A 25225-nucleotide genomic window follows, 5' to 3' on the forward strand; every position below is an offset into this window, starting at 1 on the left:
TTTAGGGTGATGAAGAGACATTTGAAAATTATTATCGAAAACAAAGAAAGAAACAGGCAAGACTAGTATTGCAACCTCAACCAAGTATGGTAATTACATGAGGATTTTGTATTTAGTTTTGTGATCTTGAATACGAATTTGCTTTCATGTCATTGGGACTTATTTAAACTTTCCTTTTTTCTTTTAAAGCATGAAACAGTTGATGGTTACAGAAGATATTTCAGTCAAATTGTAGGGTATGTAATATGGAAATGCTGAATTTTATCATTTTGTTATTTTTGCATTGAAGACCAGAAATTACTTGCTACATACTTTTTAATTAAAAAAGTGTTTTGTTGACAACTACTTTTTATTTAGGTTCTTTGTGGTGGAGGATCACATTTTGCATGTGACTCAAGGATTAGTAACCAGAGCATATACAGATGAACTTTGGAATATGGCACTTTCAAAGATAATTGCTGTTCTTAGAGCTCATTCAGTAAGTGAGACTTTACTATATTACTGTTTAAATTCATTTATTTAAAGCATTTGTTGGTGTACAAGATGGATAATATCAAAGAGAAAATTTGTATCTCCATAGTGCATCTGAAAAAATTAAAAATTGCTTTTGTATAGCAGGAAAAGCATGCTAGGCTTTTGTTTTTCACTAAAGTATCAGGCTGTGATTTTAGCATAATCCTCCATTGATTTGCAACTGACTAGGCCTTCCACACATGTTCTTATTCTATCCCCTTAGAATATGCAGAGTTAATCTGTTGTTATTATTGCAATCGGGTCTCATTAGTCTCAACTGACCTCTTCATTAAATCAGATTGAATAGTTCTGCTCCAAGAGCATCATGAGGAAATAGTTCCTAATTATCATTCCAAAATCTTTGTTTCCAAAATAAACTCCACCAGCAAAACCCATTAGAGCTTCTTTCAATGTTTGTGGAAGTAACTTGTTCGCAGTGATATACTGTAATCCCAATCTTGAAAATATATAAAATGGTGAAATTTGGCCCAGTCACAAAAATGTTTATTTCAAATGTCAAATACCATTGTCTTCATAATTGAAAGTAAAATTACTACTTTTTTTTGGAAGAAATTGAATGTTACATAACATAAACAAAATTTAAGCTGTGAGTATATTTACTCAGTGTACATTCATATAAACTTTACACAGAATTAGGAATCATTTGTTTTGACTATTTGTTTATTATAAAGTGACTTGCTGCATTTAAAAATTGGTGCTTTTCAACTCTCTGCAAAGAGTGGTATGTATTTGGGAGGAAAAAAAAACCCTTTACAATGCATTATGTTTGCCATAATGGCAAATGTTAAATTTGGAAATATTAAATTTGTAATTTTGTTATCATTTTATTCTTTGTTTTAGAAGAGATTCTAGGTGAAAAGGTTTTTGTATATTTATATTGCAGTTCAGCTAAGGTGATTTTGAAGTTATGATTGAGTCTTCTTTTGTTTTAGAGACCCCAAATGTGAGATGTATATTAAAAAATACTTTTAAAAATAAAAATACTTTTTATACTTTAATACTTTTAATACATTTTTATAAAAATACTTATAAAAATTGTTATTGAAGACATTCATGTCAAAAAAATCAGCTCTAAAATGTGAAATTTAAATTGATGATTTAAAAATTCTATTGTTTTTCTTTTACTAGTGAATTCTTATGTTCAAACATTCTTTAAAAAGGAAAGCCAAAACTTAAATCCTTGTTTTAAGGGGAAAAATTATTGAAATAAAAGGTTATATATAACTTTTTTTGTTATTCTAAGTAAAAATTATAATCATCTAAATGTTCTCATGTAACCTTTTTACTTTATGAAATATGTGGCATTTTATTAGAAAACTATGAAATACAAGTTATTCTGAATTTTAATCCATATGAGTTCTCCACAGATTTCTTTATATAATGCTGTATCTTATGTGTATTTGAATATATCTTATCTTTTTCCATTGAAACTTTTTGCTTAGTCTACTGGTAGTTATGGAACATATTTGCTTCTACCTAACCAAAGTTTTAAATTCACTGAAAGTTTATGTGGCATTTTTTAATATATAAAAAAAGTCAGAACTTTATTTCTTAACTATTCTTTGACTGGTGGTGTTTGTTTTTAGTCTTATTGCACTGATCCTGATCTTGTTCTGGAACTGAAGAATCTTATTGTAGTATTCGCAGATACTTTGCAGGTAGGTGATATCTTGACATGAAAATTATTGACACTTTAAAAAATTAAAGATTCATGCATAAATATGGTTTATGTTTGCTTAACCTTTCTATAGATGACTTGTGGCAAGTGTAAACTTCAGGACAACTATTTTTTGCTATTCTACGTAACATTGTAAATTTTGTTAAGGGAATACGAAATCATTTAAAAGTTTTACTTTGGCATTTCAAAGAAATCTGTGAATTTCCTGATGGAGATACTCTCACCGTTGATACGGATTATAGCTCGTGAGTTACTGTGACCAAAAAACTCACTGTTTGATGGCCAAGCTTTGATGATGATTAGAAGACAGTGGAGTAAGAAGATATGGGTTCAAATTTGGCTTCCAATGCTTACTGCTTGTGTGATCTTGGGCAAGTCACTTAACCTCTTTGAGGCTAAACTTCCTCATTTGTTAAAAAGAAATGACAAGGTTGATCTGTATGACCTCAGAGTTCTTTCTAGGAGGCTAAGTGCTAGGGTACTTAGCTAGGCTATCCTCAGGCAGCAGTCAGTCTATATCTATAGTCAGAGCCTTTCAAAATTTGTTGCTACCTGTCAAGACTTGTGCTGTACTGGGAGTTAGCCTTCAAGAATACACATTTACCTCTATACCATTAAGGTTTTGAAATAGGACTTTAGTGGATTTTAACATCAGTCTAAGTAGAATAGAAATTAGTAAGGTTAATTTGCAGTAATAAAACTGTAGCCTTTTTATATTATTAGTGGAGAGGAAAGCACGCAATAGTGTATTGATTTAACTCCTACCTCTGATAGATACTGTGTGACTGTGGGCAGATTACTCCGCCTCAGTGCTCCACACAGCTCTCTAAGACTCAAAGTACAGTGCCTAGCATAGATTAATTGTTATATAGCAAGAGAGTTGCTGATCTATATTCAGTGAGGGATTTTCCTTACTATACCAGTAAAATCACTGGTCCTTCAGCTTCTAATGCCATACTGTTTGTTTTGTCCTTATATTCTCAGTGACTAGTAGAGTGTTTTACACATAGCTGGAGTATAATAAATATTTGTACAATTAGATTGAATTAAAATTATTCACTTTATAAAATGTTTTTTAGGGTTATGGTTTTCCAGTGAATCGATTATTTGACCTGTTATTTGAAATAAGGGATCAATACAGTGAAACATTGCTGAAGAAGTGGGCTGGAGTGTTTCGGTTAGTCTAACTAAATCAAAGTACCTTAATAATGTGATTTGTAAGATTTATTTTAAATGCTTAATAATTTGATTATTTAAAGAAAATTTATCTTCTAATTCACTTTAAATTCTAAATTTAATTTAATTCTAATTTTAAGTTCTACTTCTAATTAGTGCATTTTGTCTAATATTGAAGCATTATGCTATAGTGGAAAGAAAACTAGAATCAGAACTAACTGCTGTGTTTTAATCCTGGCTCTGCCCCTTACTAGCCATATAAACTTGGGGGCTTCAGTTTCCCTAACCCTAACTGACTTCATAACCATCTCCTTACATGATAGCTACAACCTTAGTTCCAACCTTTCATCATTTCTCTCCTGTACCACTGTAATTGTTTGCTAGCTACCCTTATTGCCTCAGTGTCTCCCCATGCCAATCCATCCATTCAACTGCCAGGGTAATTTTTCTAAAGTGTAGATCATGACTGTGTCAACCCTACAACAACAAACAAATTCTGTTTGTTCGTAATTATATCTGCACCTATACTCTCCCATTTGGCATTTAAAATTCTTTGTAAGAACTGAAAACACATTTATTCTGTTTTTAATAGGGAAATTTTTGAAGAAGATAATTGTAGTCCCATTCCAGTAGCAAATGAAGAAGAATACAAAATAATTATTAGTAAATTTCCCTTTCAAGATCCGGACCTTGAAAAGGTAAGAGCTAATTTCTGTTACATGAATTTTGTTAAAATAAATTCATGTGATTATACTATAAAAGTTTGAATGTAACCGAATAAAACAAAGGCTTCTGAATCCAGAGCATTTTTATTTACTGAATTGTATTTGAAAATTTATGCAGAATAGAATCATCATTTTCTTTTTTTTCTTTTCTCTTTATTTATTTATTAATTATTATTTTTTAATGTTTAACAATCACTGCCATACAATTGAGATTTTGTCCCCCCCACACCTACCCCCCACTACACCCCTCCCTCCCCACGACTGCATACAATTCTGTATAGGTTCTACATATACTTTCCTATTGAGTATATTTTCACTATAGTCATGCTATGTAGTCAGACTAAAATAAATGAAAGAAATCATATAACAAATCAAAACATGATACACAAACACATACACATACACAGACATGATCTGCTACATTTTGTGAATGACTTCCATATTTCTTTCTCTGAGTGTGGAAGGCATTTTGCCTTGAGAACCACCTTTGGGATTTTTTTTTTTTTATAAGAAGTTCTTGCGTTATTACAAAATTCCAAGTCTACCAGAAAAAACTCTCGCACACTGTGGTCGTTGCTGTGCACAAAGTTCTCCTGGTTCTGCTCCTTTCACTCAGCATCAGGTCATATAAGTCCTTCCAGGCCTCTCTGAAGTCTTCTTGTTCATCATTTCTTATGGCACAATAGTACTCCATTACATTCATATACCATAATTTATTCAGCCATTCCCCAATTGATGGACATCCCCTTGACTTCCAGTTTTTGGCAACTACATAGAGTGCTGCTATAAATATTTTTGTACATGTGGGACCCTTTCCCATTTTTATGATCTCTTGGAGATATAGTCCTAGTAGCGATATTGCTGGGTCAAAGGGTATGCACATTTTTGTAGCCCTTTGGGCATAGTTCCAAATTGCTCTCCAGAATGGTTGGATGCGCTCGCAGCTCCACCAACAATGAATTAGTGTTCCAACTTTCCCACATCCTCTCCAGCATTTATCATTTTCTTGTTCTGTCATGTTTGCCAATCTTATAGGTGTGATGTGGTACCTCAGAGTTGTTTTGATTTGCATCTCTCTAATCAATAGTGATTTAGAGCATTTTTTCATATGATTATAGATATCTTTAATTTCTTCCTCTGAAAATTGCCTGTTCATATCCTTTGACCATTTATCAATTGGGGAATGACTTGTATGATTATACATTTGAGTCAGTTCTCTATATATTCTAGAAATGAGGCCTTTATCCCCGAGCTTAGCTGTAAAAATTCTTTCCCAATTTACTACATCCCTCCGGATTTTGGTTGCATTGGGTTTGGTTGTGCAAAAACTTCTCAGTTTAATGTAATCAAAGTTATCCATTTTGCATTTCATAATGCTTTCTATCTCTCCTTTAGTAAAGAATTCTTCCCTTCTCCATAGATCTGATAAATACACTATTCCTTGCTTCTCCAGTTTATTCATGGTATCAATCTTTATACCTAAATCATGTACCCATTTGGACTTTATTCTTGTGTATGGTGTCAGGTATGGGTCTATGCCTAATTTCCGCCACACTGTTGTCCAGTTTTCCCAGCAATTTTTGTCAAACAATGAGTTCTTATCCCAGAAGCTGGGGTCCTTGGGTTTATCAAACAGAAGGTTGCTATATTCCTTGCCTACTGCATCTTGAGTGCCAAGTCTATTCCACTTGTCTACCTCTCTGTTTCTTAGCCAATACCAAGTGGTTTTGATAATTGCTGCTTTATAGTACAGTTTGAGGTCTGGTAGCGCTAGGCCACCTTCCCAAGCATTTCTTTTCATTAGTCCCTTTGATATTCTGGACCTTTTGTTTTTCCAAATGAATTTTTATATTATTTTATCCAGCTCTAGAAAATAATTGTCTGATAGTTTAATTGGTATGGCACTAAATAAGTATATTAATTTAGGTAGAATTGTCATTTTTATTATATTAGCACGGCCTACCCATGAGCAACTAATGTTTTTCCACTTACTTAAATCTGACTTTATTTGTGCAAAAAGTGTCTTGTAATTGTGTTCATATAATCCCTGGGTTTGTTTTGGCAGGTAGACTCCTAAGTATTTTATACTGTCTACCCTAGCTTTAAATGGGATTTCTCTTTCTATCTCTTGCTGTTGGACTTTGTTGCTAATATATAGGAACGCAGAAGATTTGTGTGGGTTTATTTTGTAACCTGCAACTTTGCCAAAGTTGTTTATTAATTCAAGTAATTTTTTACTTGAATCTCTGGGATTCTCTAGGTAAATCATCATATCATCTGCAAAGAGTGATAACTTAGTTTCTTCTTTGGCTATTCTTATTCCTTGAATATCTTTATCTTGTCTAATTGCTACAGCTAACATTTCTAGTACCATATTGAATAATAGTGGTGATAATGGACATCCTTGTTTCACCCCTGATCTATTGGGAATGCATCTAGCTTATCCCCATTGCATATAATGCTTGCTGAAGGTTTTAGATAGATACTGCTTATTATTTTATGGAAAATTCCCTTTATTCCTACATTCTCCAGTGTTTTTAGTAGGAATGGGTGTTGTATTTTGTCCAAAGCTTTTTCTGCATCTATTGAGATAATCATGTGGTTTTTGTTAGCTTTGTTGTTGATGTGATCGATAATGCTAATAGTTTTCCTAATATTGAACCAGCCCTGTAATCCTGGTATGAATCCTACCTGATCATAATGTATTAATCTCGTGATAAGATGCTGTATTCGTTTTGCTAAAATCTTATTTAAAATTTTTGCATCTATATTCATTAGGGAAATTGGTCTATAATATTCTTTCTCTGTTTTGTCTCTTCCTGGTTTGGGTATCAAAACCATATTTGTATCATAGAAAGAATTTGGGAGGACTCCTTCTTCCCCAATTTTCAAAAATAGTCTATATAGTATTGGAATTAACTGTTCTTTAAATGTTTGATAGAATTCACTTGTGAATCCATCTGGCCCTGGAGATTTTTTCCTAGGGAGTTCATTGATGGCTTGTTCAATTTCTTTTTCTGAGATGGGGTTGTTTAAGTATTCAACTTCCTCTTCTGTTAATCTGGGCAATTTGTATTTTTTAAAATACAGAATCATCATTTTCATGGCAGACTCATGTATGATGAGCCCTTTGAAGGCAGGGCTTTGTGTTATATTTCTTTGTGTCCTAGACATTGCTATGCATAAAACAGGCACTTGAGAAATATTTTTAATAAATAACTCAATGAATGAACATCTCTACCCTTAATGTATATTACTACGTTTATTCTAGACAAAATATCCACTGCAGAAACATACCAATAAGAATGTATTATACTTATTTAAATAAGCTGGTTTTTAATTATTTATTATTTTAGTCTCAGTGATTTATCTGTTTTATTTTAGTTAAATTATTAGCATATTTATTAGATTTTTTTTTTGTAGCTGATACATAAGATACCCTAATGCTTTGTTCCTTGCAGTTATATCAGCTGTTAAAGTGAACAGTTTTACGGTACTTTTTTTTATCTAAGTGTTTTATTTGGCCTCATCTTGGTTTAGAGAAAGGATCTCGGTTGGAGGATTCACAGGAAATTGTACTTGGGAAGCTGGTATGCAGCACAATAAGCAAATAAAAATGAAAGTATGAACAAACACACACAAACATATACTATCTAGCAACACAGGCAGATTCATCCCCACAGGACCAGAGTCATTCAGGTGAAGAAGAATATGTGCAGAGAGAAGTAAGGTGGGCTTTGTTGGAACAGGCAATTAGTTCCAGATGAGAGAGGGAGCATTCTTAATCAGACACAGGTATAGTGGGGAAATTCATCAAGCTTGCTTATTAATACTAGACTCAGGTAAAAGATTTTCCTCATTAGGACCAGAGATTGGGATAGGGTCTGATTTGGTTATTAGGGAGTCCAGGAGAGGCTGTCAGCACATAGATACTATAGTCAGTTTAGGAGCCTCGCCCAATCAGGAACCGAGATTGTTTACATTTGGCACAGGATCAGAACGAGTCAGAGAACTGAAGAAGTATAGGTTGGCTTTTATTGCTTATATGTGTATTATGGTCATTAGGACCACTTAGCCTAAGTGACTCCATATTGGAACCCATATTGGAACCCTAACACTTATAACTAATACATCATATGATACATTTTTAAAAAATTAGAATTATATTGGAAATTGAAGGGATAAGCTGTGGCATATAATTGTGATAGAATGTTGTTATGCTATAAGAAATGACAAGTAGGATGATTTCAGAAAAACCTGGAAAGGCTTACATGAACTGATGGAAAGTGAAGAGAACCAGAACATTATACACAGTGACAGCAATATTGTATGAAGAACTGTGAATAACTTAGCTATTCTCAAAAATCCAGTGATCCAAGGCAATCCCAAAGGACTAATGATGAAGCATACTATCCACCTCTGGAGAAAGAACTGATATTGTTTGAATACAACTGGATATTGTTTAATATTTTTTCACTTTCATTATTTTTCTTTTGAGTCTTCTTATACAAAATTACTACTATGGAAATATTTTGCATGATATACATATAATCTAAATCTGATTGTTCTCAGGGACAGAAGGATAGAATTTGAAACTCAAAACTTTAAAAAAGCCCCAAATATTAAACATTGTTATAACATAATTGGGCAAAAATATAATATTAAGTATTTTAAAAACCCCAAATCACTATTATGGTACATATTAATTCACTTCTCTTAGTATTTCTTAGTAAGTCATAAACAAGTTAAAAACATAATGCTATCTCCTAGCAGTTGTTTGATGGTGGCAATTATAACTTTAATAAAACATCTTTCTTTGCTTTTTTGAACTCCTCTCTTGTGGATAGAATTTATTAATTCCCAAGTATATGTAGAAGCCACTCATTATCTCCATGATGACCATTATTCCTTTAACCCTCTTTCAAAATATAATATCTTTCTTTACTAGCTTTTCCTGTTTTTTAAAGGAAGATGTGATTTTGTGTTCTCAACAATACAAAGTTCCTACTACCTCATTTTTTTTATATGATATAGGGAAGAGTAACAGGATATTTTTGTTGAGAGGTCATCAGAAAAGAATTTGGAAACCAGTGATTTGTAAGCATAGAGTCTTTTGAAAGACTGGTGACATTCTGTTACTATAGTTTTCAGATGAGACTGGATTGGTGGATTATTTTGTTGTAGCCAGAATACTTATGTCAAAAAATGAACTAGTTCATTGCAAGGCAACCATGGTCTCTATTTTTATGTCCTGGGAAAGTTCTGAGGATTCTTTGGAACTTCCCATATTATTGGGTTGGATTGGCATTAGAGATACTAGGAGTAGAATTTATTTGTCCCTGCCACTTCCCACCACTCCCTCTATTTCCCACCTGAAATTTTCTAGAAATTCTCATATGAACTGAGATATTCTTATATCTTCCTAAATTGGACTTAGAATCTAAATGAATTAGTTAGAGTAGAACTTGAAATAGACTTATCCTAGTATTGAGGTTCCTTGAAGGATACTCTGGAACCAATTGAGACTTTGCATATGGAGTCTCATACATACACAGGCATCTGTAAGCCTTGAATTAGTTTTGTATCTTGGCATGTATAATAGGGATTTACTGAAGGATAGTACCAGTGTGAAAATTTATTCTCTACTATGAGAAGGTGTCATATTTCCTCTCTCATTCTGATTCCTCAATTATGAGAAAAAAAGTAGCAGACAATTGGCATCCATTGGAGTATTATCATAGCATATGGATTCACTATCATGCTTTTCCATACTTTCTGGAAACTTTTAAGGAATAGTTGTAATGTAAATTCTTTTTCAGTTCATTAGAACTGAATACTGATATATTACACATATCATCAGTAAGTATTTATTATGCATTTAATATGTGCCAAGCACTGTGGAAATTCTACAAATGCAGAGAAAGGCAAGAACACGTTCCTGGCCTCAATGAGCTCACATTCTAAACATGCAGACAACTAGGTAGATATAATATACATATAGATAAATATGTGAATATGTATATATATATGCATGTGCATATATATACACATGTATGTGTATACACACATATATGTAAATATACTGTATATGAGAAATAATCTCAGAGGGAAGATATTGTTGGGGGCAGGGATAAGAGAGAGGGAGACCAAGAAAGGCCTCTTACAGAAGATGATATTTGAACTGAATTTTGTCTGAAACCCAAGAAACTAAGAGGCAGAAGTGAGGCCAGAGGGAGAGCATTTCTAGGCATGGGGGAAACCAGTGAAAATGCATAGAGTTGGAGTGTCATGTTTGAAAACAGCAAAAAGAGTGGATTATAAAGTATATAGAGTACGTGGAGGAAAATAGATTGGAAAGGTAGAAAGATCTGGTTGGGAAGGACTTGAAAATCCAAAGGATTTTATATTTAATCCATAGGGATCCAGGAGCCACTGGAATTGAGTAGAGGAGTGACATAGTTATTCCTGTACTATAGGAAGGTCCACTGGCAGTGGAGTAGAAGATGGACTGGAGTGGACAGAGAATTGAGGCAGGTAGCTCAAACAGAAGGATATTATAATAGTCCAAGCATGAAGTGGTGAGGGCCTGCACCACAGTAGGGTACATGTGAGTGGAGCAAAGGAATCACATACAAAAGATATCATAAATATAGAAATGACAAGACTTGACAACTGATTGGGTAGTGAAGAAGGGAGGATAAATACTGAGGTGAACCTGGATGACTGAAAGGAAGGATAGTGGTTCCTTGGACAGTAGTAAGGAAATTTTGAAAAGGAGATAGTTTTTGGGAAAAGATAATGAATTCAGTTTTGGAGATGTAGAATTTGAGATATTTATGGGGCATCCAGTTTGAGATGTCAAATAGGAAATTATTGATGTGCGATGGATGTGAGGACAGAGATTAGAGATGGATAAATAGATCCCAGAATTATCACCATAGAGATTATAATTGAATCCATGGTAGTTGATGACATCATTAAGCAAGATGGTATAGAGACTGAAGAGAAGAGGGCCTAGGACATAGCTTTGGGGACACTCACACTTAGGTGATGTGATATGGATGAAGATCCAACAAAAAAGATTGGGGAGGAGCAATCAGACAGATAAGAGACAAGCTAGGAGAGAGCAGTATCATTAAAACCTAGAGAAGAGAGAGTATTGAGAAGAGAGTGATTGACAATTTAAGAGGTTAGAAAGAGGTCAAGAAGGATAAGGATTGCCAAGAGGCCATTAGATTTGGCAGTTAAAAGATCATTGGTAACTTGAGAGAAGGCAATTTCGGTTGAATGATGAAGTCAGGAGAAAGTTTAGAGTAAGAGGAAAAGTGGAGTCACTGATTATAAATGACTTTCTCAGGGAATTTCACCATGAAGATGAAGTTTAGGATGGTGATGAGAGGGGTTGGATGGATCAAGTGAGGTATTTTTTAGGTATGGGAAAAACATGGGTATATTTATAGGTGTCTGAGAAAGCCAGTAGTTGGAGATTGAAGATTAATGAGAATGAGGATGAAAAATCAGAAAATCTGCTGAAGAAGGTGATAGAATGGAATCAAGGGTTCATGTAAAGGGATTTGCCTTGGTAAGGAGGAGTGCTGTCTCTCTGTATGAGACAGAAGTGAAGACAGAAATAGTGGGAGAAGATAGCTAGATTTGAATTGAAGGAAGGAAGGAAGAAGGAGCTCTTGGCAAGTGACCTTCAGTTTTTTTTCAGTGAAGTCTGAGGCAAAGTCCTAACCTGATAGGGCAAGGAGTGAGGAGAGAGGATCCCATAAGAGACTTGGGGAGGGGTAAAAAGGAAGCATGAATTGATTATAAAAGGATTGCCTTGATGTGATGAGAGCCCAATTGAGATTATGTAACATAAAGTTGTAATGAACTCAGTGTGGTTCATGATTTTCTCTAGCTCTGTTTAGCAGCTTGTGAATAGGAGCAGAGGCAGCAAATGGTAATCCGCGGGACTTGACAAGGCATAATATGCAAAAGGACAAATTGTATAGTATTTTCTACATATGTAAATGTATACATAAAGATGTAAATATGTGTACATACATATAGCACACTTTGAAATACTGTATAATTTTAATGATAGTCCATTTTGGTGATGCTGTTTATAATTATTTAAAATTATTATTGTGTCAGTCTTGATTTTTGAGGGGGATGAACAGTAAAAATGCCTAAATATTTTTGAAATTTCAAGAATAGCATTAATTTTTTATTTTTCTTCCACAGCATTCTTTCCCAAAGAAATTCCCAATGTCTCAGTCAGTGCCTCATATTTATATTCAAGTTAAAGAATTTATTTATGCAAGCCTTAAATTTTCAGAGTCACTTCACCGGAGGTAAGTATTAATAATGAACAATAAATGAATGTTTATTATGGTTGTTTTACTGTAAGATTATGACTTTTTGACTATGTATGTATACGTATATATGTGTATATATATATTTGACTTTATTCTATGTATATATATATATTGGTATGTGTATATACATATATATGCATATAGTGACTTTATATAATCTGTGACTTTATTGATATGGGGAGCCCCTGATGAAGGCCTTCCTCTACTAGTGCAGGTTAGCACCTTCCTGGGACACTAAGAGATTCAAATTATTTGCCTAAGGTGATGCAGCTCTTAGGTGATTAGGCTGGCTCTCTCTCCACCAGTACTTGCTGTGTCTCACTATTTGATTAGAGTTCTTTAAAGGACTCTTAGTTTGTATCCCTAGGAGTCTAGCATTCTTGATAGGGTTTTCTCATAGCAAACAAGCCTGATCAAGCAACCAATGAAAATAGTTGTGGTAACTTAGAGCACCTGTTGGTAGCTGTGGTTAGGTTGACTGTAAAGGCTGGCATTATCTTGTAATAATTACTCTTTATATTTTTACACTGCGGTTTTAAGAAGTTTTTTTTTGATGCTATTTAAAAAATATCACTGTCACTTCCCAATACACTCCTCCAGTCCAGATAATTCCCTTTTTATAACCAGGAAGTGCAGTTAAACTAAATGAGTGGACATATTTATAAAAGTTTATTGATATCTTTTATCTTATTTTTCTATAGCCTAATACAAGTGTTAAATATGTAGGCGTTTCTCACTGACCTTCCAATTTATCTTCAGAGTTTTGGGGTCATGAGGTCTGGAAACCACTGCAGGTGTGAGAGATTGTTTCCCCGAGGCCTGCTCAGGTCCTGTCTGTGCCAGCGTGGCCCACGCTGGACTGTGCCCTGCCCCCTGTGTGGCATGATAGACTCTTTCTGGTGACCTTCCAGGCTGTCTTGGGTTGGAAATTTGCTTCACTCCATCATTCTGTGGGTTGTGCACTCCTGAATTTGTTTAGATCCATTTTTTTACAGGTATTTGATGAGACTTGGTTGGAGCACTCTAGGAAGTCTGTGTTGTTACTCTGCCATCTTGGCTCTGCACCCCTCCCCCATTAATATTCTTGTACCACAATTTGTTTAGCCATTACCCAATTGATGAGCTTCTATTTTGTTTTCACTTCTTTACCACCACAAAGTATTGCTATAAATATTTTGAGACTTTCTTTTTGGGGAATATAACTAGTAGTGGAATCTCTAAGTCAAAGAATATGAACATTTCAAATTGCTTTTCAGAATGGTTGGGCCATTTGTATCTCTACCAACAACTCATCGATGTTTCTGTTTCCCCACAACATCTCCAACAATGAATGTTTTCATCTTTTATCTTCTTTGCCAAGTTGATGGGCATCTCAGATTTGTTTTAATTTGTACTTCTCTTATAAGCTATTAGGGGCATTTTTTCCATGTGGCCAATAGTTTGCATTTCTTTCTTTTGAAATCTGTTCATATATTTGAGTGCGGTTTTCAGAGTACCCTCACATACAGTATTTCATATGATCTTCACATCACTCTTATGAGATAGTTGGTAGGGCAGGTATTATCTTCATTTTATAGGTGAAGAAATCTGAACATAAGGAGCTTAAATTCATAGATTGATTTACTAATTTATCAAATGTTTAAGTACCTATTATAATAACTGGGAAATATACAAAGCTAAAGCATCGTATCTATCCTTAAGAACTTGTGAGTTAGTAGAAGAAAGAAGATACATAAACAAGCAGCTAGAATACAAGGTAGAATGTAAGTATAAGAGAGACATGAATAAGGGTTAATGAGAGAACACAGGAGGAAGGGATCGCTTTCAACAGAGAGTGAGAAGACTTATTTGAGGAGGTAGCATTTGAACCTGGCTTCATTCAAAGTATTAGTTTGATTTCGATAGTTCACAAGTAATTGATAATAATAGTAGTAATAATAATAATAGTAATAACAATAACTAGCATTTATATAGAACCTGCTGTTTTCCAGGCTTTGTGTTAAGCACTTCACAAATATCTCATTTGATTCTTATAAAGACTCTGGGAGTCTTTATCTCTTTTTTTGCAGTTGGGAAAACTGAGGTTAAGTAACTTGCCCATTGTCACACAGAAAGTTCTATCCAAACCTAGATTTGAACTCAGGTCTTCCTAACTCTAGTTCTACCCATGGAGCCACCTAGATAACCTGCCATCTTTGGCAGTGTGTTGAAGCCTGTGGACCCTTTCCCAGAATGTTTTTAGCTACATAAAATAAAAATATGTACGATTACAAATGAGAGCAATTATATTGAAATGTAGTTATAGAAATATTTAACAAAAAAAACCAAGTTCACAGGCTTCAGGTTAAAAACTTGCCATAAGGCATTTCATGTGGAGAAAATGACATAGCAAAAGGTCTGGATATAGGGAGTCAAGCTTGGTTTGTGTGAAATGCATTTGGCTGAACCTTTCAATTTTTTGTATGCTTGTGAATCATAATATATTGAATCTTTTTTTCCTCTTTGTACCTGCAGTGTGATAATCTTACCACTAGATGGTGCTTGTGTGTCTTTAGTTGTATTAAACACAATTTCTGTCTTCTCATTGGAAAAGGGACATAAGATTTTAGTATTTCAAAGGATAATAGAATTAGAGGCAGAAGGGATCTTAGAGGTCACCCAGTCTTGTAGACCCTGCATTTAGAGATGAAGAAATTGAATCCCAGTGAGGTTACATGACTTAAATAAGGTCTTACCCATAGTAAGCAGCAAAGTTAGGAGGATTCTAACCCAGGTTTTCTGACACCAAATCCAGCATTCGTCACATTGCCCCATCACTTCTTAACAAATAATGCTTTTTATTAATAACATTAGGGCAGCTAGATGGTACAGTGGATAGAGCATTGGACCTGGAATCAGAAAGACCTGAGTTCAAATCCAACCTCAGATACTTACTGACAGTGTGACCCTGGCCAAGTCACTTAATCCTGTATGCTTTGTGGCAAACCACTCCAGTATCTTTGCCACGAAATACCCAGATGGGGTCATGAAGAGTTGGAAATGACTAAAAGAACTTAGCAACATATTAATAACATTACAGCTATTCTTTAGAACATTAAAAAAAATAAGTTAGCTTACAACGTTTTCTATCTAGACTTTCTTTAAACATGACCTCTGAAATTCAATCAGAAATATATAAATAATTTAAAATATAAAACTTCTGCAATTCAAACTTTTTGAGTGTCCCTTTATCTAATTGTCTACTTCTGTCTCCTGTTGCTACAGATCATCTGAATTTGCCTTGAAGCTAAACCTTTTTAATTAATTTGACTAATTTGGTTTTTCTCCTCTTCAAATTAGGCTATTTTTTTTTCATCTAGGTGGGGCATAAACACAGATTGTCCTTTAAGCTCTCCTCCCTCTTCCCAAAGGCAAATTTATTTGTGAAACAGGCTCGTGCCTTATTTGTATAGGTAAGGGAAGTTTTGGGCAAAATCTTGAAGAACAGAAGTTCTAGAGCTGGAAGGAATCTGAAGAGGTCTAAATTCATCCCTTCATTTTAGATATGAGGAACTGAGGTCCAGAGAGATGGTGATTTACTAATATTCACAGAGATTAATTAATAGCAAACTCATAATTTGAACCCAGGTCGTTTGACTTCAAATCAGTTTTCATTTTTTTCTGTATTCTAATGCCTTCTGGGTTCCTAAAAACACTCAATCTATGCATGGCACTGTTATTTTAGGTGCTCCTTTTTATAAAAATGATAGTTATTTTTAAAACCTTGTTTTTTTTTTAGAGGCAGTGGGCAAATTACTTTCCAGGAAACCACTTGTTCTTTCTTATGACTAGTAGGAATAAAATGATAAAATACATAATAATATAGTTTTCCCCATAAAGTATAGTACAGGATTACAGGAGGGTGAGATTATATGTAGGATAAAACAACTAGAATAGTGGGAAAAGGCTTCATTCAGGAGAGAGAACATCATTTGACCAGGATGTTAAATGTTAAGTAATATATTTTATAGACCTTGCCAAAGCCATAACAAATGGACAGAGGATTATTTTCTAAAATAGTTTAAGTTTTATACTTAACTAACTTTGATCTCTGTGGTGCCTCTCCTATGTAGTGCAGTAGTAATTTCTCTCCAGACTATCTGGACATTTACTTATTTAGATCCTGCCTATTACTGATAATTTTGAACTTTGCTATATTATTATATGTCAGTACTTCAAGGATCTGTAATTTCATCTTTGCACTGATTATACTCCCTATATATTATAGTATTTATTTGGGAGATGTCAGAGGTTTGTACCCTTGATTTCATCAGTATGGGGAAATTCTGGCGTGGAAATCCCATTACTCATGCAAATAAGCAACTTTTAATTACAGTTTTGGATTACTGAGGCAAAATAAGTGACTTTCTCATGGAATCACATAGCTATAATGAATCAAAGGTAGAATTTGAACCCAAGTTTTCTTGACTTTGAGGCCAACTTTCTAGGCACTAATCCATGCTTTATCTAATTCCATAATGAATATATAGCAAAAGCAAAAAAAAAAAATCACCTAGTAGCTAAATCTCAGGTAATGAGGGTTTCTAGACTGAGCAGGGCTGGTCCTCAAACAAAATCACTCAAAGAGATGGACTTTGAAAAGCCAGGGTTGCTTTCACGCAGTAACGGAACATCAAAAAGGAATTGTAGTGGAGAATACTTTGTTTATATGTTAGTATTTATTTGTGTTAGATGAATTTGATGTTAACTTATTAAAATTAGGTGATATTGACTAGGTAACTAAAATGTTTTTCTTCTTTCAAAAATTACAAATTTTTTAGTCTGAACTTGAGAACACAAAAAATGAACATTTCCATATATAAAGAACAAAAAAATAGAATTGCATGTGAAATTACAAATTTCCATTATATATAGCTTGCTTTTTCAAAAGTATAGAATATATTCGCCACACTGATTCCAAAGCTGTCCTACTTGACCATTTCCCTCTGAAACTCCATATCTCTTCTATGTATTTAAAATGTTTCATTGATACTATTTATTTCTTTTTTGTCATTGCTGTTATTACCACTTTTTAAATGTTCCTTCATTCCCAAAGTTAAAAAAAGTTTTCCTTTATAGCAAATAAACATAGTCAAGCAAAACAAAGGTTTGACCATGACTAAAAATGTATATCTCACTCTTTTCTTTTAGTCCATTACCTTTCCATCATGAGCTGCAAAGCATATTTAATTTGTCTTCTGGAGTCATGATAGGTTATTGCATTGATCAGATAGAGTTCCTCAGTCTTCTTAGTTCCTCCACTCTATTTATGCTATCCATAGAGATGGTCATGCCCTTGATTTTGCCCATCTGTCACTTAAATGATACATTACATTGACATATATTGGCTTATGTTAAACAATATGTCAGCAAAGTATGTTCCTTCCTTGTTCATAAACCCCAAAATTCCTTCTCCTGGTTATATTTATCATTCTACCTTATTCTGTGCCTCACAACCCAGAACCTCATTTTTCATCCTCATTATAATCTCCAGTTCCTGCACTTCTCAGTTTTTCCCAGACCATCATCATCCTTGCTCTAGCTACATTCTCTTCCCTTCCTGATCTTGAGCCCTTGTTGAATCAGCTCAACTCTACACTTCCTACTACTTTTTAATCCCTCATCCCTTTCTCCAGTATCTAATCGCAACTTGCCAAACCTCAACCCTGGATTATTCTCATAATCTATTTCTTTTCTTCCTATTCATGTGCTTCTGAACAGATCTGAAAAAAAATCACAAAATTGTGCTGATTGGGCCCACTATGAATATATCTAATCTCAACTGGGTCCTCACTATATCAGGGCAAACATTTTATTCATTCTGGATTAATTCTATACCCCATTCTGTGTAGTGACTGTTCCAAACCTTCCCATCTCTCTTCAGTTAGAGGCAGCTGGTGGCACAATGGATAGAGACTGGGACTGAAATCAGAATGACCTGAGTTTAAATCTAGCCTTAGACTCTTACTCGCTGTGTGACCCTGGGCAAGTTGCAAACTCTGTCCTAGTTTCCTCAACTTGAAAATGAGGATAACAGTACTTCCTTTGCAGGACTTTTGTGAGGATCAAATGAGATAACATTTGTAAAAAGTATTTAGCACAGTGCCTGGCACAAAGTAGGCACTGTACAAATGCTTATTCTCTCTTCAGTCTTTCATTACCTTCCCTCTACCTCAGCCTGTCAGTTGGCAAAGACTCTGTCCCTCCTGAATTTATTTACTATCCCACTTAAAACAGCAGCTATTCCAAACCTTCTTTTCTCTCTCCAGGTCTCCCATGGTACCCCTTCCTCCTATTCTCAGCTGAGGATCTAACCTCATATTTCACTGAAAAGAAATAGAGGCCATTTCCTATGAATTTTTCTCTTTTCTCTCTTCCTTATTTCATATCATTTAGATCTGTCTCTGGGAGCCCTTCTCTTCAAGGTCGAGACCTGTACATGCACAGTTGTTCTTATTTTTCTCCTGACTTCTCTAGAAGTTTGCTTTCATAATCTTCCCCATTTTCTATCAATTTTATTCTCAATCTACTGGCTCCTTTTTCCTGCCTACAAATATGCCTATATTTCCCCTATATTTATTTATTTAAGTTTTCAACATTCATTTCCACAAGATTTTGAGTTCCAAATTTTCTCCCCATCTCTCCCCTCCCCCACCCCAAAACACTGAGCATTCTAATTACCCCTATCACCAATCTACCCTCCCTTTTAACATCCCTCCCTTCCCTTATCCCCATCTTCTCTTTTGTCCTGTAGGGAAAGATAAATTTCTATACCCCATTACCTTTATTTCTCATTTCCTAGTTGTATACAAGAACAATACTCAACAGTTGTTCCTAAAACTTTGAGTTCCAACTTCTCTTCCTTACTCCCTCCCCACCCATCCCCACTGGGAAGGCAAGCAATTCAATATAGGCCATATCTGTGTAGTTTTGCAAATAACTTCCATAATAGTCGTGTTGTGTAAGACTATATTTCCCTCTATCCTATCCTGCCCCCCCATTTCTTCTGCTCTCTCTTTTGACCCTGTCCCTCCCCAAGAGCGCTGACTTCTAATTGCTCCCTCCTCCCATTTCCTTCCCTTCCATTATCTCCCCCATCGTGCTTATCCCTTTCTCCCCCACTTTCCTGTATTGTAAGATAGGTTTTCATACCAAAATGAGTGTGCATTTTAGTCCTTCCTTTAGTCGAATGTGGTGAGAGTAAGCTTCATGTTTTTTCTCTCATCTCCCCCCTTTTTCCCTCCACTGAAAACTCTTTTACTTGCCTCTTTTATGAGAGATAATTTGCCCCATTCCATTTCTCCCTTTCTCCTCCCAATATATTTCTCTCTCACCCCTTAATTTCATTTTTTAAGATATGATCCCATCCTATTCGACTCACCCTGTGCTGTGTGTGTGTGTGTGTGTGTGTGTGTGTGTGTAATCCCACCAACTACCCAGATACTGAAAAAAGTTTCAAGAGTTACAAATATTATCTTTCCATGTAGGAATGTAAACAGTTCAACTTTAGTAAGTCCCTTATGATTTCTCTTTGCTATTTACCTTTTCATGCTTCTCTTGATTCTTGTGTTTGAAAATCAAATTTTCTTTTCAGCTCTGGTCTTTTCGGCAAGGATGCTTGAAAGTCCTCTATTTCACTGAATGACCATTTTTCCCCCTGAAGTATTATACTCAGTTTTGCTGGGTAGGTGATTGTTGGTTTTAGTCCTAGTTCCTTTGACTTCTGGAATATCATATTCCACACCCTTCAATCCCTTAACGTAGAAGCTGCTAGATCTTGTGTTATCCTGATTGTATTTCCACAATACCTGAATTGTTTCTTTCTAGCTGCTTGCAATATTTTTTCCTTGACCTGGGGACTCTGGAATTTGGCCACAGTGTTCCTGGGAGTTTCTTTCTTTGGGTCTCTTTTGGGCGGTGATCGGTGGATTCTTTCAATATTTATTTTGCCCTCTGGTTCTAGAATCTCAGGGCAGTTTTCCTTGATAATTTCATGAAAGATGATGTCTAGGCTCTTTTTTTGATCATGGCTTTCAGGTAGTCCCATAGTTTTTAAATTGTCTCTCCTGGATCTCTTTTCCAGGTCAGTTGTTTTTCCAATGAGATATTTCACATTATCTTCCATTTTTTCATTCTTTTGGTTTTGTTTTGTGATTTCTTGGTTTCTCATAAAGTCATTAGCCTTCACCTGTTCCATTCTAATTTTGAAAGAACTATTTTCTTCAGTGAGCTTTTGAACCTCCTTTTCCATTTGGCCAATTCTGCTTTTGAAAGCATTCTTCTCCTCATTGGCTTTTTGAACCTCTTTTTCCAATTGAGTTAGCCAATTTTTAAAGGTGTTATTTTCTTCTGTGCTTTTTTGGGTCTCCTTTAGCAAGGTGTTGACCCGCTTTTCATGCTTTTCTTGCATCTCATATCTCTTCCCAATTTTTCCTCCACCTCTCTTACTTGATTTTCAAAATCCTTTTTGAGCTCTTCAGTGGCCTGAGACCATTGAATATTTATTTTGGATGTTTGGGATACAGAAACCTTGACTTTTATGTCTTTCCCTGATGGTAAGCATTGTTCTTCCTCATCTGAAAGGATGGGAGAAGATATCTGTTCACCAAGAAAGTAACCTATGGTCTTATTTTTTTTTCCCTTTTTGGGGCATTTTCCCAACCAGTTATTTGATTTTTGGGTCTTTTGTGAAGAGTAGGGTATACTCTGGGGATCTGTAAGATCTCAGTTCCTCCAAGGTGTTGTTCCCAGAATCTTAGCAGAGTTTCCTCTTTACAACCACCTCACCTCCAGTTCCACCAAGCCAGCGGGGGGGGGGGGGGGGGGGGCGGTGTATGTGAGGTGTGTGTGTGCTGAGATTCACATAAGCTGTGGGGGCAGGGCACCATTCAGTGCGAGATAAAGATTAGCTGCTGCAGGCCTTCTACCCAGGGCTGAGGTAAGAATTAGCAGCTCAGTGCCCCCAGGGGTTTTACGATCCAACAATGGATGTGGACTGCTGTAGGTGCTGCTGTAAGAACTGCTGCAGCCTGCGAGATGGGACCTCTGCAGGCTTACAGCCTGAGGCCAGAGCTGTGGGAAGGCCCTTCTCTCTTCTTAGCCAGCTGAAAAAACCCTGTCACTGACCTTTGGTGCCTGCGGGTTAAAGGATCTTTGAACTGCTGCTGCTGCTGCTGCTGCTGCAACTGGGGATTTCACCCCTGAGGCCTGCTCATGTCCTCTTCCCAGAGCCTCGCCTTGAGGCCAAGGTTGGGCTGGGCTCCACTGCTCCTCTGGTGCAACAGACATTTCCCATCGCCTTTTCAGGTCACCCTGGGCTGGAAATCTCCTCCACTCTGTTGTTATGTGGCTTCTGCTGCTCTAGAATTTGTTGAGAGTCTTTCTTTACAGGTATTTTATGGGCTGTGAGGGGAGAGCTAGCATATGTGTGTCTTTCTACTCCGCCATTTTGGCTCCATCCCCCCCTCCCATTTCCCTTATCTTTAAAAAACTCATTTGATCTTATTATTCCCACTAGCTGACATCCTTTGTCTCTCTTCTCCTTTGTGGTCAAGCTCCTCGAGAAAGCCTTCTATGTGTGGTACCTGCTACATTTGGTACCTTGTATGTGTGGTACCCATTTTCTCTTCTTTTCATTCTCCCTTTAACCCTCTGCAGTCTGGCTTCTGCTCCCTCCAAAGTTACCATTGATTTCTTAATTGACAAATCTGTTGGCCATTTCTCGGTCCTTATTCTTCTTGACCTTTCTGTAGCATCTGGCACTGTTGATAGTTTCCTCCTGAATATTCTCTCTAGGTGTTTGTCACACTATTCTTGTTTCACTATCCTTTTATTAGTTCTACCGTTCTTTTTCAGTCTTCTTTTCTGGCTTTTCATCCATATGCCTACTAATTGTGGGAGTCCCTCAAAACTTTGCCCTGAGCCTTCTTTTTTCTTTCTATGCTGTCTAACTTGGTGATCTCATCAGCTACCGTGTCTTCAATTATTATCTCTATGTGGATGATTGCCAGTTCTGAATATCTAGCTCTTATTTCTTGTATGAGCTAGAGTTAATCATCATTGACTACTATTTGAGTGTCTCAAACTATGTATCCTTTGAGCATCTCAAACTCAGGATGTCTAAAACAGGATTCATAATATTCTCCTCTCCCTAAATTTCTCTCTTTTTTGAACTTCCCTATGCCTGTCAAGGGCAATACTCACAATTGACCCAAGTCAACTCAGTGTGATCCTCATCTTCTTACTCTCACTCTCTTCTCTGCATCTAGTCCTTTGCCAAATCCTGTCATTTCTACCTTCACAATATCTCTTGTATATGTCCTTTTCTCTCCACTCATGACTAGTAACCTTAGTTCAGATCTTCATTATTGCTTACCTAGTTTTCCTGCCTCAAGTCTATCCCCACTCCAATCTATCTTTCACTCATCTTTCAAGGTGATTTTTTTCTCAATTATAGATATAACCCTATCAACACCCCCATCTCCTGCCTCAAGTAGAAAGGAGCCAGGTTATGAAGAACTTTATCTTTTTTATTTTAAGTTTTATGTTTTTCAGTCAGCAAATACCTGCCCTCTCCTCACCCCCAGTTTGAGAATAAAAAAGAACACCTTAAAAACATTTAAAGTGGAACAAAACATTTTTTCTCATTGGCTGTGTAAAAAAAAAAATTATATATGTCTACATGTGTATGTGTGTGTCTGTGTACGTATATACACATTTATACATATACACACAGAGACGCGCAGATACATACACATATGTATGTGTGTGTATATATGATATATGCCTTATTTTGCACTCTTGAGTTTTTAACCTTATTCTCAGAAGGTCATTAGCATGTTTCATCATTTGTCCTCTGGAATCATGGTTGGTCATTTTACTTATCAGAGTCCCTATGTTTTTTCAGAGTTGTTTGTCTTTTACAATATTGTTGTCATTATATAAGTTGTTCTCTAGATTCTGTTCACTTCATTCTACACCAGTTCATACAGGTGTTCCTAAGTTTCTCTGAAACCAACCCCTTCATCATTTCTTACAGCACAGTGGTATTTCATCAAATTTATCTACCATAACTTGTTCAGCCATTCCCCAATTAATGGGCACTCCCTCAGATTTCCGTTCTTTGCCACCTCCAGAAAAGTACATCTTTATTTAAAGAGTTTGTTGTGTTAAGACCAATCATTCCTTTAATTCACTCTCCTTCTAATTCCCTCTTCTGCCTCTTTCTCCCCATTCCTATTTCCATATCAAATGAAATATTTCTCTGTCCAACTGTGTGTGTGTTTTTCTCTCCTTTGTCTACTTCAGATGAGAGGTGAAGTGTCAGGTGAAGAGTCAGTTCCCTCCACACCTTCCATGTTGTTCATGTGGTCTTATATTTATGCTCCCCAAAGGCTTCCATCCCCTCCTTTTCTATTCTTTTTAAGATTATCAGTGTGTAATAGAACTACTCTGATGCCTTCTGTCTCATTAGACTCTGAGACTCATTAGATTGATGTTAAGACCAGCTCAGTGGAGACCCCCGACCCGCGGGATGTCTCCATCTCAGGCACGCAGTGATGAGGTGGGAGACAAAGATGTTACAAACTCCGTTTATTATTAGTAAGTACAAGCCTTATATGCTGTGCAGCTGTAAGTTCCATACTCGTGGCAAGCTCGTGCTTTGATTACTATTACCAGTCCTCTTTCATCAACAACCGCTTGTCCCAATGACTGCCTCAGGATGTTTGTCAAATACTAAGATGTTTACCTAAGACCCAAAAGCCTTGGGGCTATTGTATGAGATCCCAGAGGGCCAAACCAACAACCTTTGCTCCATTAGCACAGTAGAGTGGGCTTCTCAGGCCATCATGAACTCATGGAACTGCTGTGGTCCTCAACGGCTCCCTACACCTCCACACCTTCCTTGTTGTTCATGTAGTCTTATATTTATGTTCCCCAAAGGCTTCCATCCCCTCCTTTTCTATTCTTTTTAAAAGATTATCAGTTATTCTTGGTTGTTAGCCTTTATCCTTTGTCTTCTGGAATACCATATTCCAAGCTACTTTATGGTTTGGAATAGTTAAATTGGTGATGTGTAACTAGCTCAAGAGAGAGACCAGGGCTGCATATACAGATCTGAGAATTACCTATGTAGAGATGTTATTATTGAACCCATAGGAGGTGAAGAGATTGCCAAGTGAAATAATACAAACAGAAAAGAGATAAGATAAGATAAGATAAGACATGAATGAAGATCTTGCAAGGGAGACTGAGTGATAAAAATGAATTAGAGGACTTTAGACCAGGACACTATCTCTTCAACATTGTCTTTTATTCAAAGGAAAACTGTTTGTATCTTTATGTCTTTGACTCAAGGGAGATCAAGACACTAAGTTTTTCTTATTTGCTAACATTTCCAAAAGAGGTTGGGAGTTTCTGTATATGTATGGCCTTAAGCTCTTTGGGTCTCAGTTTCCTTTTCTGTAAAATGGGGGGGTTGGAATAGTTGACTTCAGAAGTCCTTTCCAGCTTCAAATCTTTGACCCTATATTCATGTAAACCAATCTGAATTTGAATGAGAATCTCCTCTTCAACATTGTGAACAAGTTAGTCATTCAGCCTTTTTCTGAAGGCATCTAGTGAGAGGGAGCCCTCTAACTCTGGCCATAGCTCATTCTACTTTGGGACAGCCGTAATTATTAGGCAGTTTTTCCTTTCATTGAGGC

The 25225-nt window shown here is 35.9% G+C and overlaps 1 protein-coding gene across 15 annotated transcripts in view; it reads left to right on the plus strand.

Moving 5' to 3' along the window:
• EXOC6 (exocyst complex component 6) overlaps window positions 1–25225 on the plus strand; it is a 221852-nt gene that overhangs the window by 104043 nt on the left and 92584 nt on the right. For all 15 annotated transcript variants that reach the window (XM_072625332.1, XM_072625352.1, XM_072625360.1 and 12 more), the window contains 7 exons: window positions 6–89; window positions 190–236; window positions 358–478; window positions 2121–2192; window positions 3292–3389; window positions 3981–4086; window positions 12346–12455. In XM_072625332.1, the coding sequence (XP_072481433.1) occupies window positions 6–89; window positions 190–236; window positions 358–478; window positions 2121–2192; window positions 3292–3389; window positions 3981–4086; window positions 12346–12455 (638 nt within the window). The remainder of the gene's footprint in view (window positions 1–5; window positions 90–189; window positions 237–357; window positions 479–2120; window positions 2193–3291; window positions 3390–3980; window positions 4087–12345; window positions 12456–25225) is intronic.

The sequence above is a fragment of the Notamacropus eugenii genome, chromosome 1 (assembly GCF_028372415.1).
Source record: "Notamacropus eugenii isolate mMacEug1 chromosome 1, mMacEug1.pri_v2, whole genome shotgun sequence".
Taxonomy (NCBI): Eukaryota; Metazoa; Chordata; class Mammalia; order Diprotodontia; family Macropodidae; genus Notamacropus; species Notamacropus eugenii.